Consider the following 17,775-nt stretch of genomic DNA (forward strand, 5'->3'; position numbering starts at 1 on the left):
GTAGCCTATTTGCTTCTGCTTCACAAAATTCAACTCGCCTTGCAAAGCAAGGTGCCTCACTGGTACAGAATGAGGTCTGGTTGTGATGGCAGGAGTTTCTGACAGGTACTTGAAAACCAGCAAAAGAAGAGCAGCAATACTGGTTAGTACCAGTGCAGAGATATTATATGAAACGAGACTGAAAGTAGGGTTGCAAGCTTTTGGGGAAGTCAGCAGGTGTGTTCCTGGTGACATTTGTCAACTGTTCTAATGGTGTAGATTGTTTCCTGGAGCATTAAAATCTCTACTCTGATTTTTAAAGGTGTTGGTGGTGTGTTTAAGAGAAAGGAGGGGAAAAATGAGTACTGTAAAGCTCTTAATAAGTGCAGCTGTTTGAGAAATTATACCTTTCAAACTATTCTCCCTATGGAGGCTGCTATTTAGAATTGATAATCATATGCAGTCACTGTTTTGTGTAACAAGTCTTGAGAATATGTGCAGAAAGTATGTGTGCACCTATGTTTCTGCAAATATGTAGTCATTGTGCATCTTATGTAGTCTAATCGTTCACTTGAAAATTTTAAAGAAAAAGGAGGGTGTCCCATTGGTATTTCTAACTGATAGAGCTTGGTATTATCAAGCAGAAGCTCATAGCAACCCCTAATAACTGCCAGCTTTGTTAAATAGTCTTTTTCTTCCTATCTTTTCAGCATTAACAATAAACTGCAACAGCCAGAAGCAGCTGCTGGGGTACTGGAATATGCCATGAAGCACTTTGGGGAGTTGGTGAGTCCTGTTTCTTGTCTTATGGTTTCATATTTTGTGTAGGTTTTTTTTTTTTGTGTGTGTATGTGGTGCTGGTGTGGTTTTTTTTTCAGTCAATCACATTGAGGTTCTATCCCCGCTTATAATATTGCCTCGTTCATCCTGAAGGTGCCTTGCTGCCTATGGGGATGTGTACTGCGTACTTAACTGTGTATTAGCAAACACTGCACACAGGTAAGAGACCTAGGGAAAGCTGCAAGAATTTGTGCAAGAACCTGATTTGGAGGAGAATTTAGCAGCTATCACTGACACTAAACACAGCTGTGGGGAGCTAGCAACTTCACAAAATAAGTCATTTTATTTAGAAGAATCTCAGAAGGGAGGGAGGAAGTTCCTGTTCTAAGCTTTAAATGCTTGAGGGTTTTTGAGAAACTGCATCAACATCTTCAAGGTAAGGATTTAATGGAAGTTGTGCCTCTACCCTCTTTCATCCAGGAGGCACGTGAACCTTCAGAGAGTTCGCAGGTATTATTTAGAATAGCAGATTAGCCAGTCCCTCACAATTTTGACTGCTCACAGAAATAAAATAACCCCGTTGTGTCTTTGTTCTGTGTCTTTCTATACACGACTTACCTTTTTTTCCTTCTTTTTTGTGTTCAGGACTAAAGCATCTATGCTGTCCTGCCAATTCTACTCTGTTAAAAATATGATTTTGCAGTGATAATTCTTGCAGTGCCTGAGGGTGATCGGGAAAAGGAAAGCAGCACTGGATAGACTAGCCCCTCTTATTAGGAACCACTTGAAAGTGGGAACAGGTATAAGCACAAAATGGTGGAACTCCTCTGGTGTAGGATTATGTGTGGTTTTGACCTAGACTGGAAAAGAAATCCTTTCTGGGAGAAGTACGGACTTCAGAACTTCTTTGCAGCTTCTTATGATTCCTTGGGTGGATTGAGCAAAGCTCTACGTTACCTAATTCTGACCTCACTCTTTAGCATTAATGTAGTTCTAGCAGTAAATTAGTTCAAAACACAGAGTTTGCCAGAATAGGCAGTGAAAAGAAATAAGAGGAGCTGTGAGCTCTACTTTCAGAAACTTACTTGAAATATTATGACTGAGTTGAGAAGTTAAAAGACTGGTATATAAATGTCCTAAGTGGAAGACCTGGCATGCAGAGCGTGGTTTATACTGACCCTGCCCACGGGGCTGAGAAAAGAATCTATTCTGCAGTCTATGTCAAGACATGAGCTGCCAAGGACTGAGCAGAAAAACATTGGCACAGATAAGTATGGAAAAAATATTAAGGCATTTTATTTCTTGAAAATTAGAAACAAAATCTAGAAACAAAGACTGAAAAAAAGTTTGTGCAGCTGATAAGGATCACTGCTTGGCTAACTTTTAAAGTTACAAACCACAGCCTTTCCTTGTGAGGGCTATGATTAGACCCCAACATCATACTACCTGCTGTATTAAAAAACAGTCTAGCAGTAGCCAGACACACAGTGTGCTCTTTGGCTTTGGGTTTTTTTTTCTGGTTAGACATTCCATTCCTGAACACAGGGCTGTTCTTGTTTAAATGCAAGAATGGGAAGTGGAATATTTTATAGGTTTACCCTTTTTCCTATTCTTCTCACTTCCCCTCTCCAAAAAGAAAAGCACCAGCTACTGAGCTAGTATTTCAGTGGCACTGAATAGGGGATGATGTTGGATTGATCCCCTGCTAAACCTGAGTTCGTTTCTGTGCAGGTTAAGCAATACTCAGGAATTTTGCACTAGCTCAAGGCTTTTCTCTGTATTGTTGAAGTCTACGAGGATACTTAGATTGAAAAAAGGGCTAAGTGACCCCCATAGACAGAATTTTTCAGGAAAAGCTGTATAGTTAATATAGAATGGTGAATACTAATCCCACTATTTATTCTGATTTTTTCCCCCTCCTTAGGAAATTCAAGCTACCTGGTATGAAAAGCTTCATGAATGGGAAGATGCTCTGGTGGCCTATGACAAGAAGATGGACACAAACAAAGATGATCCTGAGCTGATGCTAGGACGGATGCGTTGCTTGGAAGCACTTGGTGAATGGTAAGAGGGGAATGCCTGAAGAATGAGGAAAACGGTGCCTTTACAGATGGTGCCTAGCTCTTCTCTGGATGCTGTCATCCAGGTGAAGTTTTTTTGCCTGAATTCCTATTTAGTCCTGCTTACTTAATAGTTTGATAATTTCCAGCGAATTCTCACTTTGTTCATTGAAGTTGGAATTGGTAATAACATCTCTAAGGCTTTTGGGACGGCCCATCTGGTAAGGTCTCTGTGAAAGAGAATCTGCAGTCTCGTGACCAGATCAAGCCCATTTGTAACGAAGAAATTGTAAATGGAGGAGACCTCTTAGGAAACATTAACTGGGCAGCACTTGTCAAAAACAATCATAAAGGACCTTGTTGTAGCCCTCCTTTTTAAACGCTGATTAAGACATGAGAGATTTCTATGTTTGTTCATGGTCAGACCTATGCCTATCCAGAATGCATGGTCTTTGGCACAACTGTTAGTGAAATTGTCTGCTTCCCAATAGTCACCTGGGTATAACATTATGCCAAATAAATTACTCCCACTTTAAAACCCTTTTGCCCATCTTGTAGATGGCTGAGTTTTTCATTACTATGCTCTTTTAGCACTCATTAAGTCTTTGTGGATATTTGGTATTTCAAAACCCATGTTAAATGTGCGTTGTCAACATGTAACTGATTAGAGTCAGTTTTTCTGAGAGGGTGAGCTGCTAGTGACTTATAGCTTGCTAGTTAACTGGGGGCTTCTGTTTTTCTCCTTGTTCATTTCAATTCAAAGAAGGTAATTGGAGAAGGCATCCTGTGCACTGTAGCATGCAGTTCTACCCAGGGGCATATGTGATTTGGTCCAGGTTCCGCCTTTCTACTGAACTTATCGTGTCACTAGAGCTCTCTCCTGATGGGTCCTGACGTGAACCCATGGGATGGCACACAGTGAGGAGATTCCTCTTCACTAAAGTCATTTTACTGTTAGAGAAACAGAGCTGTTTGAGAAACATAATTCTGACAGCATTTTTCTGCCCTTTTTGTTTCTAGATGAGGGTGAGGCGTGTTGGGCGTAGCTTTTTCACTAGGAAAAATAGATCCTCTTACTGAGTGTTTCTCAATCATCTTTTCTAGGAGTAGGCAATTCCCACCAGGGATTTACAGGATTTTTCCCTCCTGCAGGACATGTATTTTTTGTAAAGTGTCCTCTCTGAACCTCCTGCTTCTTCACATACCAGTGACAAATATATTACAAAAGGATGCTTTTCTTCTGTGGGAGCTAAATATACACATCTGTTGCTTGCTGTTGTGGAACTGCATTCCGTCTCTGCAGATGGTTTTTACAATTCAGAAGTGCCATTGCAAAGTGCTGTCTGCTACCTTGCAACTGACTATAGAGACATCACCCTGAGACTGAGAATCCCGTGGTTTGGCTGCTGATATTCTTCAATAGTGTTCAACTTGACTATTTGTGCTCCTGCAGTCTGCTTGGCAGAATATGATGGTTACTCTAGAACCGATGCTATGCAGTGTCATTATTTCAGTGCTCTGTGCAGTGACGTTTTGGAAGTACAGCCAAAATATTCTCAGCCATTTGTCTCCTGATGTAGTCATGTCTGCAAGAGCCATACTACTTTATTAGCATCTCTGAGGTCCTGATTTACTGCTGATGCTAGGTTTGGCTTGGTTTTTCATTTGTTTTGTGGCTGCTTGTTTTTGTTTTTTTTTTTTTCCTCCTGGGCCATTAAGCTGTCAGAATGACTATCTTGCCTGTGGCAGCCCATCGGTTCTGTTTGACTAACTCATTTTCCTATTTGGGAGGGGAGCGGATGACAGTAGAGAAGGCAAGCTGCCCTCCCTCACAGTTGGCAGCTATTCCACTGCTACAGAGTATCCAGCCTGAGAAATTCTGGAACTGCAACACCCACAGTAATTGGTTTGATTAACGGAGTATTCACAGTTGATTTAAAAGAAATAATATAAAAAAATCCTGATGCTTCCCCTCCACTGGAGATGAAAGATTCGGATCCCCTCTGAGATCTTGCCATGACAAGTCTTCATACTGGGTTATAGAAGCATTGATTCTCAGGCGTCTGTCTTCAAACTTGACGATGTTTTCCTACAAAATGTTTTATAGCAGGAGCCATATACAAGATATTCAGATCATGTGTTCCTTGTACTGACACTTGCAAAAAATTTTAAGCATTCCTTGTTTGGTGGTGGTATGTTTTTTTTCTTGGGAATGGTGTTTTTTTCTGTATTTGTAGAATGGAGTTGACAGTTCAATTAGTAAAGTAGGCATTACTAACTGCTGAGGAACAAATGCAAACTTTTGTCTGGATTTGTGTTCTCAAAGCATAGTGTGCCTTTAAATTATTTTCTGATGATGGGGTATTGGTCATCAGACTAGTGTGTCTGAGTTGGGCAGGGGAGAAGAACCCTATTCAACACTCTGTATAAAAAGAACGATGGGGCTGGTTGTGGTCTTATCTGTGGAAAGTGGTTGTTTAAAAAGGTGGAATTCTTAGGAGGGGCTTTTCGCTGATCAGAAATTGTGGATTCTTCTTAGGGGGCAGCTCCACCAACAATGCTGTGAAAAGTGGACACAGGTCAATGATGAAACTCAAGCTAAGATGGCTAGGATGGCTGCTGCTGCCGCCTGGGGTCTAGGTAATGTATCCTTGTGTGGTAGTATGTGACAACCCACAGTATGGAAACACAGATAGTTTTAACTTACTTCAGAATTACAAAATCTAAGAAACAGCAAAATCAAAGAACAAAATTATTTGCGTTGGGATATGAAGTAAGTGTCATTCAGCAGTGATGCCCTTTGGAAGACCGACATTTACATAAGGTGTCCCGGTGTGGTCTAAAGTATCAAAGAGACTGCTGTATTGGTCTGTACAGATAATCAGTTGCATAACTGGTCCTTTGTACTTAGTTTTACATTGAACATAGCTCAGACAAGAGATGAGATTCATGGAATTTTTCAGATTCGTGGCAGACTTATTTACAAACTAGAACAATACCTATTGAGCATTTGATAGGTTGTGTCTGCTGAGTACACGATCTTGAGTGGAATAAATCTATAAATGGTCCAAATATCAGTTATCCTGATAGCCAGATATATACTGTAAAAGCTTATAAATCACTTGCTGTCTGCCATCCTTTGCTGAGGAAAATTAATCTTTCCCTTCGTGGGGCACTAATTCATTCGAATGTTCTGGAAATGTCAGCATCTCAACTTTTTCATCACAAGGAATGCAAGAACCTTCTCCATGAGGATAGCAATTTGCCTAAAGAAAAATGCCTATCTTTCTGCTTGTCTATAACTCTCCTGTGTGTGTACATATACAATTTCTGTATATAAAGACAAGCTGTTGGAGAGCTAACTTAACTGTAGAAGTACCACACAGCATTCAGGCCTAGTTGCTGATGTCTAAGCACTGTAGCATAGGTCTGTTCTTATCTTGCAGAGAAGGCTGTTGTATTAGTGAGGATATCTGTGTCTCTGCAGGTCAGTGGGATAGCATGGAAGAATATACCTGCATGATCCCAAGGGACACCCATGATGGTGCTTTCTACAGGGCTGTACTGGCTCTTCATCAGGACCTTTTCTCACTGGCTCAGCAGGTAATTATCTTCCTTGTTGGCATCCCAAAAGCTAGTTTAAGATGAACTATGCTATATTACTGCATGGAAAGACAAGCTGTTTTAAAGCAGCTGCCTATAAACTCTGAATTGCCCAATAACCTTTCTTCCATTGATGTATTAGACCTTGGTGATTGAGCTTATCTTGTATTTCCAGAAACCCAGCAGTAAATATGTGTACAGACAGTAGTGCACCAGTGCTGTAGAGTGTAAGAATGCCTTAGTCATTCTTAGGCTTCTTTACTTTTATGTCTGTTTTCTAGACAGTGCATAAGGATTATCTCAGCAGAGGTTCCATTCTACAAAGCACTGCTTGATAAAAGGCATTCACGGCATAAGACACACATACGATTCCTCATGGGTGTTCTGTGTACTTCCATCTGTTGCAGCTTTTTCAGTGAAGTGCTTGTATATATCATGTGCTAGAACTTTTCCTCAAATTTTTCTGGTAGCAGTGATAAATCTTAGAGGTGAGAAATCAAGGCAAGGAATAAGTCTATTAAACAGAGCCACGTTGGTATGCTTGTTTGTCACAGGAGATTTGAAGAGCTGGTTTTTCCCCTCTGTAGATGTGAAGCATATTGCTTACTTTCCAAGGAAGCTCAATACCATTTCTCAGAATTCTGTGCTGGTTGCCAACTTAGATAAAGGACTAATTCACTCTGCTCTGTCAAAACCCATACATAGATTTCTGGGTGATGTGCACAGTAAAAATTGCCAGGCATTCAAAGGGGTAGAGTTTGTGATCAACCTTTAACATTTTGAACAGGAAAACCTATAGATGAGAGATTATATAATGACTGGAACCAGAGCAGCATTTATTTCATGCTTGAAGTGCATGTCTTAGTTGGAGGAGGAGAAATGGAATTTGCTGTCCTGTAAAATTCATAAAAACCTGTTGGGTTATGTAAAACGGTGAAAGCTATTTTCTATCATTGTATATTACCAAGACAGATTTCTTGAGGCTTTTTTGCAACTGACTCTCATGCACTAAAATGTGAACTTCTCTTTTCTTCTACAAATGTTGTTAATGATGATCTCTACAATGACAGTAGGATTAGAAATACTGCAAACTTTGATTCGGTAGAAAGACAAACTTCGGACTGTGCAGATGATAAATTAAGCCCCCTTGACTTCCCCTATACCTGCCCCTGGACACTGTTCTCCTGTCAATTCTTTTTCCTGTCAATTGATAACATCCTTCCCTGGTTCTTGTTGGAGAATGGGAACAATACCAGCTTTGTTCATGAGATGAAACAGACGAATAGCAGTTCCAACAGTTGACTCTAGATTAAACATACCACCTTTGCCCCAATATCTTGTTGTATTTCAGTGCATTGACAAAGCCAGAGATCTGCTAGATGCTGAGCTGACTGCCATGGCAGGAGAGAGCTACAGTCGAGCCTATGGGGTAAGTGTCTAACTCTCAGCCTTCATTCTCTGTATTGCTGCTTCAGACTGTCTCTAGAAGTTGCATAAAACTTCTAAGTAGCACTGGTCTCAAACATAAGACCTGTGTGGGCACCCAAGCTAAATGACTCCTGTCAGATAAGAAATAGAACTTTGTAAGACCAGCTTTGGGACAAATTAAACAGCGAAGTGAGAGCCCCCCCTCAAAAGAAATAAGAATTAATATTTAGAAAGCTTGAATCAGCAGATCATCTAGCTACCAGTATATAGCAGTCTGTACTTTACCTCTTGGGCAGCATACATACGTAAGATTTTGATGCCAAAATACTGTTCCTTAATTATAGATTTGTTCTGTAGTGATTGGGATGGAATGTGATTGTTTCCTTCAGGCTATGGTATCCTGCCAGATGCTGTCAGAGCTGGAAGAGGTTATCCAGTATAAACTTGTACCAGAACGCCGTGAGATCATCCGCCAGATCTGGTGGGAAAGACTGCAGGTACGTCTATGTAAAGATCAAGGATGGCGATGCTGTTATTCTGGCATGAACAGCTTCCTTTTGAGCCAGTGTGGTGGCTCAGCAAATCTTTCCATTTCTCTTTTTATCCCGAGAGCATATGCGCTTACATGGCTACATGCTTTCTGTCTCCCTTGCGTTTGTCCTGGTTGCTTGGGCTGCTTTTGTTGTTGTTGTTTGGTTAACGTTCCTGAAGTGTCTACTGATGTGACATTGTAGTAGTGTGATTTAAGCACTAAAATAGATGTGTAGAGAATGGAGACACTAGTAATATCTTCAGGGCTGCTTATCTCAGTGTTGGATCGCACCTGGAAATACTGGTTTGGATAAGGCTAATTTGAACTTTTTACCTGGCTGGCTGCATTTTAAGGAGAACTGAATTCTCTCACAGTGCTGGAAAACTGTACAGAGAACTCACATTCTTGTAGAAGACTGTCTTGTTCCTTTTTGACCTCTTACAAGAATATTTCCAATTGATTAGCCTTGTCCTCTTTAGCAGTGCTGCTTTCCCTGTATTTGAGGAGAAGTTTGTGCCTTTCTTACTCTCAACAGCAAAAATCCAAAGCACCTCTGAAGATTTAAATCAACCAAATATTTTGAGACTCTTTCCTTACAAGACACATCCCTAGAGTGAAAGTCAGTGTCATCAGATGAAATAGCACATATCAGAATATGGTTTAAAGAGGTGATTCCTGCAAGGGAAGTGTGGGGGGAAAGCATAATGAGGGTAAAATGCTCTCATTATACCAAATTTTGATCAACTGCCTGGAGGAAGAATTTCTCCCTATGCAGAGTTCTTCACTGTGACTGCTGTATCTGCCTCCTTATGAAAAGCTGTTGCTGCTGCATATTTTTTAGCTGTTCAGGAAACTGTGACAAAGCTTTTCGTCTCCCATCTGCATTCCTGTCTGGAAAAGCTCAGGAGCATTCCACTGGGGTGGAGAAACTGAGAGTGACAGGAAATGTAACGTCTGAATACAGCTGTTTATAGTCCTGAAAGCAGTACATACAGTTCTTACACATTTTATAGCTGCTTTTTAGTAATTTTAAAATGTTTATTGGATGAGGTTTATGAGCGTGTTAGGGAACAAGTTTTGCCTAACTTTCCAGCCCTCAATTTTGGGGGAAAAGGAAAAGGGAAAGAAATAGGTGCTTTCGTGTTAAGGTGCTTGCTGCCATTGGAAATTCTCTTGTTTACCTCAAAACTAAGTCCTCTCTGGATCAATATGAACTTCAGAGCATCACTGTTACACTGAAAAACTTGACCATTACAGCAAGCACTGTGTATTTTGTTGTTGCTGTCCCTTCCACAATTCTACTTCTCTTGTGGCATCCTTGAACGTCTGAAATACAGACTCATCCTGCTCTGACTCACAATGCTGTTGTGCCTCTCCCTTCAGACAGACAAGGACCAGACAATGCTCGCACAAGCAGCATAGCAATTGGAACTGCAGTTCCTGGCAGAATATCAGTTCAGTCATGCCAGCCTCTAAAAGCAACGCATGCAAGGAGAGGAGAAAGGGCAATAACAAAAATATCTTTGCAACCATTTGGTTTTGTACCATCTTCTTATTGAGATTTGTCACTGTTTAAACCAAAAATAGGCTCCAAAACTAGGTTGAGAAGGGTTGTAAAACACTTGACTCGTTTTGGAATTGCACAAAGAGCTTTTCTGATTTTTGTGTGCATTTCTGCTTTAGAAGCTTTTCTCCTTTTTCCATTAGAGCATATCGTTAGACTGCAAACACTGAGCTAGCTGCAGAGTGTAAGAGTCAAGGACTTAACCTGCTTCACACATTACAGTGTTAAAAAAATAGCCAGCTAGTTTGTAATGTCGGCCTGCTGTGAATTATGGATACTGAAGTCTCTCCATCTTGGGAAAAGTCCCTTCTAATTCTGAATTAAGGCTCTGTGGAGTAGATTGGAGATAAAACGCTAACAAGGTCTCTCTTCCTTTTTCTCTCAGGGCTGTCAACGGATTGTGGAAGACTGGCAAAGAATATTGATGGTCCGATCTCTTGTTGTGAATCCTCATGAGGACATGAGAACTTGGCTCAAGTATGCCAGCTTGTGTGGCAAGAGTGGGAGACTGGTGAGCATTGTCAAGCTCTACCCTCTACAGCAGATTTTGAGATGATTGGCTTCATCATGCTGCTTCAACCTTACGCATTTCCAAATACTTTTGTTGCCTGAGTGCAATGGGCTCTCTCTCCTCTGAGGAGGAGACTAGTCAAAAATTGTTGAAATACTAGAATTGTAACAGTGTAGAGTTCATGCTTGAAGCCAAGGTTATTTTGGTGGAACTAGTATTACACCTGAGAGCCTCAGAGCCAAATTTTTGTTGCATACTATACCTGGCAGATCTTATGCGGCACTGGTAATTATTAATACCAGCTCTCTCTGCTAAAGCACTCTTTGTCAAATCTAGAATGTGATGTTGTTATTGTTGAACATTACAATCCTATTTCAACACACGCCACGAGATTTACTACCAAAAGTACTTGAAATAGAGACTTCACACTCTACCAGCTTCTGAAATTAGATTCTAATACTCTGAGCCCAATGAAGACATATGGTTTATCATGTGGTATTCTTATGAGTTCAGGGAATGGTAATAAGGTTGATATGTCTGTGTTTTATCTGGAGGGTCAGAGGTATTTTTTAGTGGAGGGTAATTCTGCAGTCAATATGAAGTGGAGGTGAGAACAAGCTTATTTTAACCTGCTTTTTCTCTTTGCAACTTTCTCCAGGCTTTGGCCCATAAGACACTTGTCCTGCTTTTGGGAGTAGATCCATCTCGACAGCTGGATCACCCACTGCCAACAGTACATCCCCAAGTGACTTATGCATACATGAAACACATGTGGAAGAGCGCCCGTAAGGTACAAAAGAACATAGCACTCTAAGTTTCATTGCTCGGGTTTTGTGTGGTGCCACACACATTAGCTCTTCATAATCCCCACAGAACAAATTCAAGGCTGAAAGTTGTATTTTTGTTCATCCTTAAAAGTGTAACTAATCCCTTTCCTTATTGTTATTCAGAAGATAAGCTTTTGAAATTTTCCTTTAAAACTCTGAAGCGACAGAGAAGGCCTGGCCCTAATTTTATTTCCTACATGGAAAGATTATTTTTGTTAAACCAGTATCAGGTACCCAAGGGATGCAGCCAAGATTAATGGTCGATAGTAGCTCTTCTGTCCTCACCAGATTTTTACTGTGCAGGCGTGGTACTTGACTTTTCATCCACTGTTCTGATTGCCAGGTCTCCACACTGTATCTATGGTCATGGTTACATGCTGAAAGAGGGAAGTAAGGGGTTTTTTTATTAGCAGTTTCAGAAAAGTATCCTGAACACTTTGTACTTAGTTGCTGAGCAGAACTGACTTTTATTAAGGGCATTATTGAAAATTTCTAACTGAAAGAGAGCTGAAAAGTACATGGGGTTTTGTCATGGGAACAGTTTGGCTCCAAAGAGCCTAGGGTGAATGTTTTTGACATTGCAACACAGGCAGAATTTACATAATCAAATCCAATAAGCTCCAGACTGGATAACTTATCTTTTTTTTTTAATATACATTAAAGCCTCCATTTATCCTCATATTCTGCCACATCTTTTTTATTTTTCCTGTTGTTGGGTTTGCCAGCACTGGAGCAGAGCCATTGCTATGGGAACATTGCCATGACCTAACTATTCTTTATTTGAATTTAAAAAACAGAAGGAGCTGCTGATGAGGTCCTGTTCTATTGGCTTTGTAAGATAGTGTAATGATCTCTTACTTTCTTCAGTAAATGACCCAAGAATTACACGGGTCTTCTCTGCCTGCCTCTTTGAGTGAAACTGGACTTTTCTGTGTTTGACCTGTGATAAAGAAATAGACAAGATGCAGGAAATGGGTGTAGTTGTAGAAAGGAGAACGAAAGAAGTCACAAAGATTAAGGGAACGGGGGAAGAGAAGGTATCTAAAATAAACTGATGCAAGAGTTATGTGGAACCCATGAAGAGAGGAAAAAAAAAAAAAAAGAAAAGCAGCAAAGATGAGGAGGAACAGATGTGGTTAGAATCACCTCCTCTTGCTCATTGAATGATTTCCTATTAAAATACAGTACATAAGCTCTGTGCTTAGGGGCTTTTTTCTTTTCCCTCCCCTTTTTTCTAACACATTAAAACTGGATGTTGTTTACAGTGCTGAGGGAGAAATACTTCACCCAAGGTAGGTCTAATGCTAGACCTGCAGGCAAGTCTCACCCCTTTCTCTGATCACCCTTCTGCTGGAAGGTCTGACTCAATGATTGAGTCCTTTGCGGCACTTGGGAAGTAGATGCTTACTTTTGAAATTCATGGTTAAAAGTGCAGCTCTGTGGCAGAAGCAGCTATGTTATGGTACAAGAGTTTGAAGTCTGGAGTGAGACTTAAGTGTTTGTTTATACCAAATACTGAAAGCGTTTAGGGAATTCTCCTGGTACTGGGAGCATTACATGTTTGGGTGTATCCTTATGTCCTATTTTGAGTGACTATCATTAACTAAATAATACATAGTTATACCTAGTGATGTATGTAGACCACAGTTTTATATAACTCTGTGTATGTTCACTTCATTTGGTATCCTAACTACTAAGCTGCTGAGGTAGGCTGGTATGGTAGGAAATGACTGCTTTCTCTAGCTAAGGAGTTAAAGGTTGCTTGGTTGACCTAAAATGTTTTCCTTACTGTCATTTTGGCACTTGTCAGATCCAGCAGGAAAAAAAAGGCATCTAGATGGAAACCAGGCACCTAGCACTTGCAGAGCTGCACAACAGTCTTTTCTTAAACATCAGCTAAAATGATGGAGAAGTAGACCCTATTTCATTTCTTCTAACAAGGACCTTTGCCAGCAGCTACATTCTACAGACATATACCTTAACAAGGCTGCATACAAACTTAGGAATTAATTTGTTAAAGAAAACCTGCTGCTTTCAGTTTTAAGTGCTCTGCCGGGCAGTTTATGGTGATCAGTTTTCAATACTAATGGAAGCTGAAAAGCAGATTGTTGGGGGTGTCTATATATGAGAGAGGCACATAACTGTTCAACAGTATCTTTTTGTCTATTTTGGATAAATGTCTGGCATAACAGCATACCGATCTATAAGGTTGTTATTTCCCCCTCCCCTTCTAACCCAGCTGTGGAATGCCCCCTGTTAATGTTAATAGCGTGATACTTTCTTTTATTTCACCTTGGGCTAATACCCTTTTTCCTGACAACTGACTTGTGCACGCTGACATTTGAATGGGATAGATGAGGTGATTCTTGTCTCACTCTATAGTAGCTCATTCTTGTAGATGGAACAGAAGTAAATTGGACTCTTAATAGCATATTCTGCAGTTTCTGACCTGAAATGACCTTGCAGATTGCAAGAGCTTTACTCTAATTGTTTCCAGTGAAGCATGCACGCTTTTTTTTCTTAAATCTTTAATTTGAATTTTTCTTAACACACAATTCTTTCCAAGGAATTTCAAAAAGACTCTTTCTTCAAAATTTGGTAGTGCAAGTTGCTTTAGCGCTACTGACTTGTGTAATCTGCTGCCAAAGGAGCAATGTACATTTGTACTTCTTAAACAGCCCTAGAAGGAATCTAGACTTTAATTTGTTGAAAGATGTGTGCTGTCGGCGTAGCCAAAGCTGAGGGGATAGGAGGGAAGATCAGGAAGCTGCAAGTTTTGCTTCAGGCACTATTTTCTCAGGGTTTTTTTTTCAGGCCAAAGCATATTATAGACAGGCTTCTCTGAACCTGTGATCCTCTTTGTTATGATACAAACACTGGTCAGATGAAGTTTGTAAGCTATGAATGTTTGTTTGATTGTTGGAATTGCTGGACTGTCTTCAATGTGTATGCTGAATTGTGAACGAGACATGTTTATATCATTACTAGAATCTCACTCTGCATGGGCAGTAACAGGACATTCTCTGCTGCTGAACTTTTCTTCTTGTACGGGTGACCTTGTCACTTTGCCAGTGTTGAGTTCTTGCACATCAAAGCACAATGTTAGCTTATGTTATGGTCAGTCATGCTTTTGACTGTATGTATGATCTGAAGGTGTGCCCAGCATCGGAAGGATGCAGTTATTTGGTGCTCAGTGTAGCAATTCATTGGCCAGGTTTCGGAGACGCCAAGAATCTGTAACCTCTTCATTTATTTGGTGCTACGTATATAGAGTATAAACCTGATTTTAGAGGGGTGTAAATGGCTAAAAGGCTTTGAAAGAAAACAAAACCGTATTTTTTTGTTTTCAGTGAAAATTTATTTCCACAATGTCTTCCTCTGTTGTGAAGTTGTATTTAACCCCTGTGGTCCTTACTGCAACCATCATCCAATTACAGATTGATGCGTTCCAGCATATGCAGCACTTCGTGCAGACAATGCAGCAGCAGGCACAGCATGCTATTGCGACTGAGGACCAGCAGCACAAGCAGGAACTCCACAAACTCATGGCACGGTCAGCACCTGGTCCTTGGACACCTTTTAGCTATACAGTGAAAGTGATGTCCTTCCTGAGGTTGCAGGGTCTGTGCAGATGCCACATTTCAGACAAGGCCCATGCTTTGATTAAAAGGAACAGGGAGTGTCTCACTTAGCTGGTAGAGACCCATGTGGTATTACTTTCTTATCTATCATAAAATTTTTAGTGAATGTATTGTGACACATCGGCCTAAGCAAGCTTGTATTTGTCACTGGCGGCTGGTTGTATTTTTCCAGCACTGTGTCTCACTGGCAGAAGGTGGAACTCTCAGCGTGGCTATTTCTTTGGTTTTCAGGAGATCCAGTCAGTAGGAAAGAAACATTTCCCGCATGCCTGGCACATCTGTGCTTGGCAACGTGTGCCCTTAATACAACAGCAGTGCTTTGGGCAATAAGTGCCCAGCATGTGATGGTCTCTTAAAATATTGTTGCATTAAAAACACATCTGTAACCTCCATTTTCCTCTATGGATCTGGAGGTGCCAGATCTGTTGTTCCCAATGTACAGAAGAGATAGCGTAGGGCTTAATACTGAAGGTTTGGGTTGTTGTTTTTTTTTTTTAAAGGGAAACATGCACTTAATTTGCTTTTATGAGAATGAGAACTTGATAACAGCATCATCTGATATTTTTTTTCAGGGTTACTATCATGGAAGACAAATTATAATGAGTTGCGCACAGTATTTTTCTTGCACAATGCTTTCTGGAAAATGCAAAATATAGAAAGGACAGCTGTGTAACTGTGGTATTTAAAGCCTACCGAGGGAGCAAACTATTATGTTTTACACAAACCTTCACAGCCCCACCCTGCTGCAGTAAAAATATGTTGTTTTTCCTTTCCTCTGGGAGGGGATGACTTAATGGGGTTCTGGCTTGGGGGAAGAGCAGTTGCTCTCTGTTCCCGCTGTTTGTCACAGTGTTCTCTCCAGAAGGCTGGTTTGTATGGTGATAGGTATAGCTAGCCAGCATGTATGCTGTCTGCATTTTATCAATACTGAGGAAGTCTTTTGATGCCACTGTTAGCTACTTCTTATGTTTATTTACAGCTGACATAAGTGAGGAAAAAAGTTTGACCCTCATTTTTCTCCCTACAAGTTAAACTGTTACCTGGTTAGCTCCACACTTACAAGGAGGCTGTAGGTGTTTTGAACCTTACATGTTAACACGTACGCTCCCAGACTGCGGAAGAGGCTTACTGAGTGGGTTTACCACAGAAATGTCTTTCAGACTTCAGATAAGAAGTCTGCCTCTTAATCCATCAGGCTTCGTTTCCATTCTAGGTTCTGAGTCAATAATCATTTTGCTTAACCAGGTGTTTCCTGAAACTGGGTGAGTGGCAGCTGAACCTGCAAGGCATCAACGAGAGTACCATCCCCAAAGTCTTGCAATACTACAGTGCTGCAACAGAGCATGATCGCAACTGGTACAAGGTCAGTAAGGAAAAGAATCCAGGCACCATTGCAGAGAGATTAGTAAGTTTGATCTCATCCCATACTACAGGAAAGGAAGGTGTTCATAGGAAGGTCTCCTATAACTATCTGCCTTGTTACTGCAAGTAGGATTGCAAAAACTGAGAAAGCTTTTGGGACTTTCTCTCCTGTCAGTTAACAGTGAAGGAGAAAGGATAATCTAAATGGAAAAACTTTAATTTGTTCACACTCAGTATACTTGAACTAGGAAAGCAGCCTCATTGCTAATTCTCCAAAGACCCTGTGATTTCAAGGTTGTGAAATTTCTGTTAATACTTGGTGCCAGATCTTCTCTGGGGCAGCCATCTTCTGTATGTCTTCCTGTTACACCTCCCCTCATCCTAACACATTAATCTTAATTTTAAGATTTGAGAAATTATGATGTATGTGAATGGAATGTGGTTTAATTTCTGCTGCAGAGCTCCTTTGCCTTAATATTCAACAGGGAGCTTCTGGCCAAGAACTCACCATGATGTTATTTAAGATAACAAGAGAGTTAAAACTACAAGCGATTAGAGAAAGCAAAGCATTGTGTTGTATGCTGGATATTATTTAGTACTGCTGTCTGCGGACTCAGAAAGGTTGGATTGTTGTCTGTAATAATTAGAAAGTACAGGTTGCAGAAAGGATCCATCTTCCTTCTGACTTTTGTTCTCTCTTGTTGGCAGGCCTGGCATGCCTGGGCAGTGATGAACTTTGAAGCAGTACTTCACTACAAACATCAAAACCAGGCCAGAGATGAGAAGAAGAAACTACGTCATGCCAGTGGAGCCAGCATCACCAGTGCTAACACCGAGGGCAGCAATAGTGAGAGTGATGCAGAGAGCACAGAGAACAGTCCCATCCCATCTCCGGTGCAGAAAAAAGTCACTGAGGTACACTTCTTCTCTGTTTATGTTGAGAGATTGTTGCTTACTGCTTAGACCCAGGAAAACGTTATGGTGGCGAACAAGCTACCATGCGTACCTAGCTTGTGGAAGCTGTCTGTATATATGTATATATATGCTCATAGCTTACAGCAAAAGTGAGGAAGTTCAGGTTAACTCAGTCTTCAGGGAAGAGGACTAAATTAATGCAAATGATTGTAAGTTAGCTGTGAACTAAGGCAAAGGCATGGATGGCTATCATAGGTGATACAACGTGCATTAAGAAGTTCTGCTGCTTAAGCCCTTCGAGAAAGACTGTAAGGAATCTGCTTTACTTACCGGTTATAGTAAGGTTGTCGTTTTTACGCTGCTTTGCTGTCCATAGTTTTGCCAACAAACTGAAGTATAAAAACACTTCACAGTGTATTCCCTGTCAGGCTGAAAGACCTACGTGTAATCAAGCAAAACATAAATTCCAGGAGCAACGTGTCCTGTGAGGAGTATGAGCAGAAGTCAGCTATAATGTGGATTACATTTCCATGTACTTCTTCCTCTTTACCCTTGCTGAGTTCAGGATTCATG

At 40.7% G+C, this 17,775-nt stretch overlaps 1 protein-coding gene across 1 annotated transcript in view; it reads left to right on the plus strand.

The window, feature by feature from the left end:
* Nucleotides 1-17,775, plus strand: part of MTOR (mechanistic target of rapamycin kinase) — a 61,245-nt gene that overhangs the window by 30,197 nt on the left and 13,273 nt on the right. Inside the window, exons 24-34 of the mRNA XM_082493629.1 lie at nt 690-765; nt 2,684-2,823; nt 5,359-5,464; nt 6,312-6,422; nt 7,774-7,851; nt 8,240-8,347; nt 10,332-10,457; nt 11,116-11,247; nt 14,722-14,837; nt 16,171-16,288; nt 16,996-17,202. Coding sequence (XP_082349755.1) covers nt 690-765; nt 2,684-2,823; nt 5,359-5,464; nt 6,312-6,422; nt 7,774-7,851; nt 8,240-8,347; nt 10,332-10,457; nt 11,116-11,247; nt 14,722-14,837; nt 16,171-16,288; nt 16,996-17,202 — 1,318 coding nt within the window. The remainder of the gene's footprint in view (nt 1-689; nt 766-2,683; nt 2,824-5,358; nt 5,465-6,311; nt 6,423-7,773; nt 7,852-8,239; nt 8,348-10,331; nt 10,458-11,115; nt 11,248-14,721; nt 14,838-16,170; nt 16,289-16,995; nt 17,203-17,775) is intronic.

Source organism: Vanellus vanellus (genome assembly GCF_965231255.1).
Source record: "Vanellus vanellus genome assembly, chromosome: 20".
Taxonomy (NCBI): Eukaryota; Metazoa; Chordata; class Aves; order Charadriiformes; family Charadriidae; genus Vanellus; species Vanellus vanellus.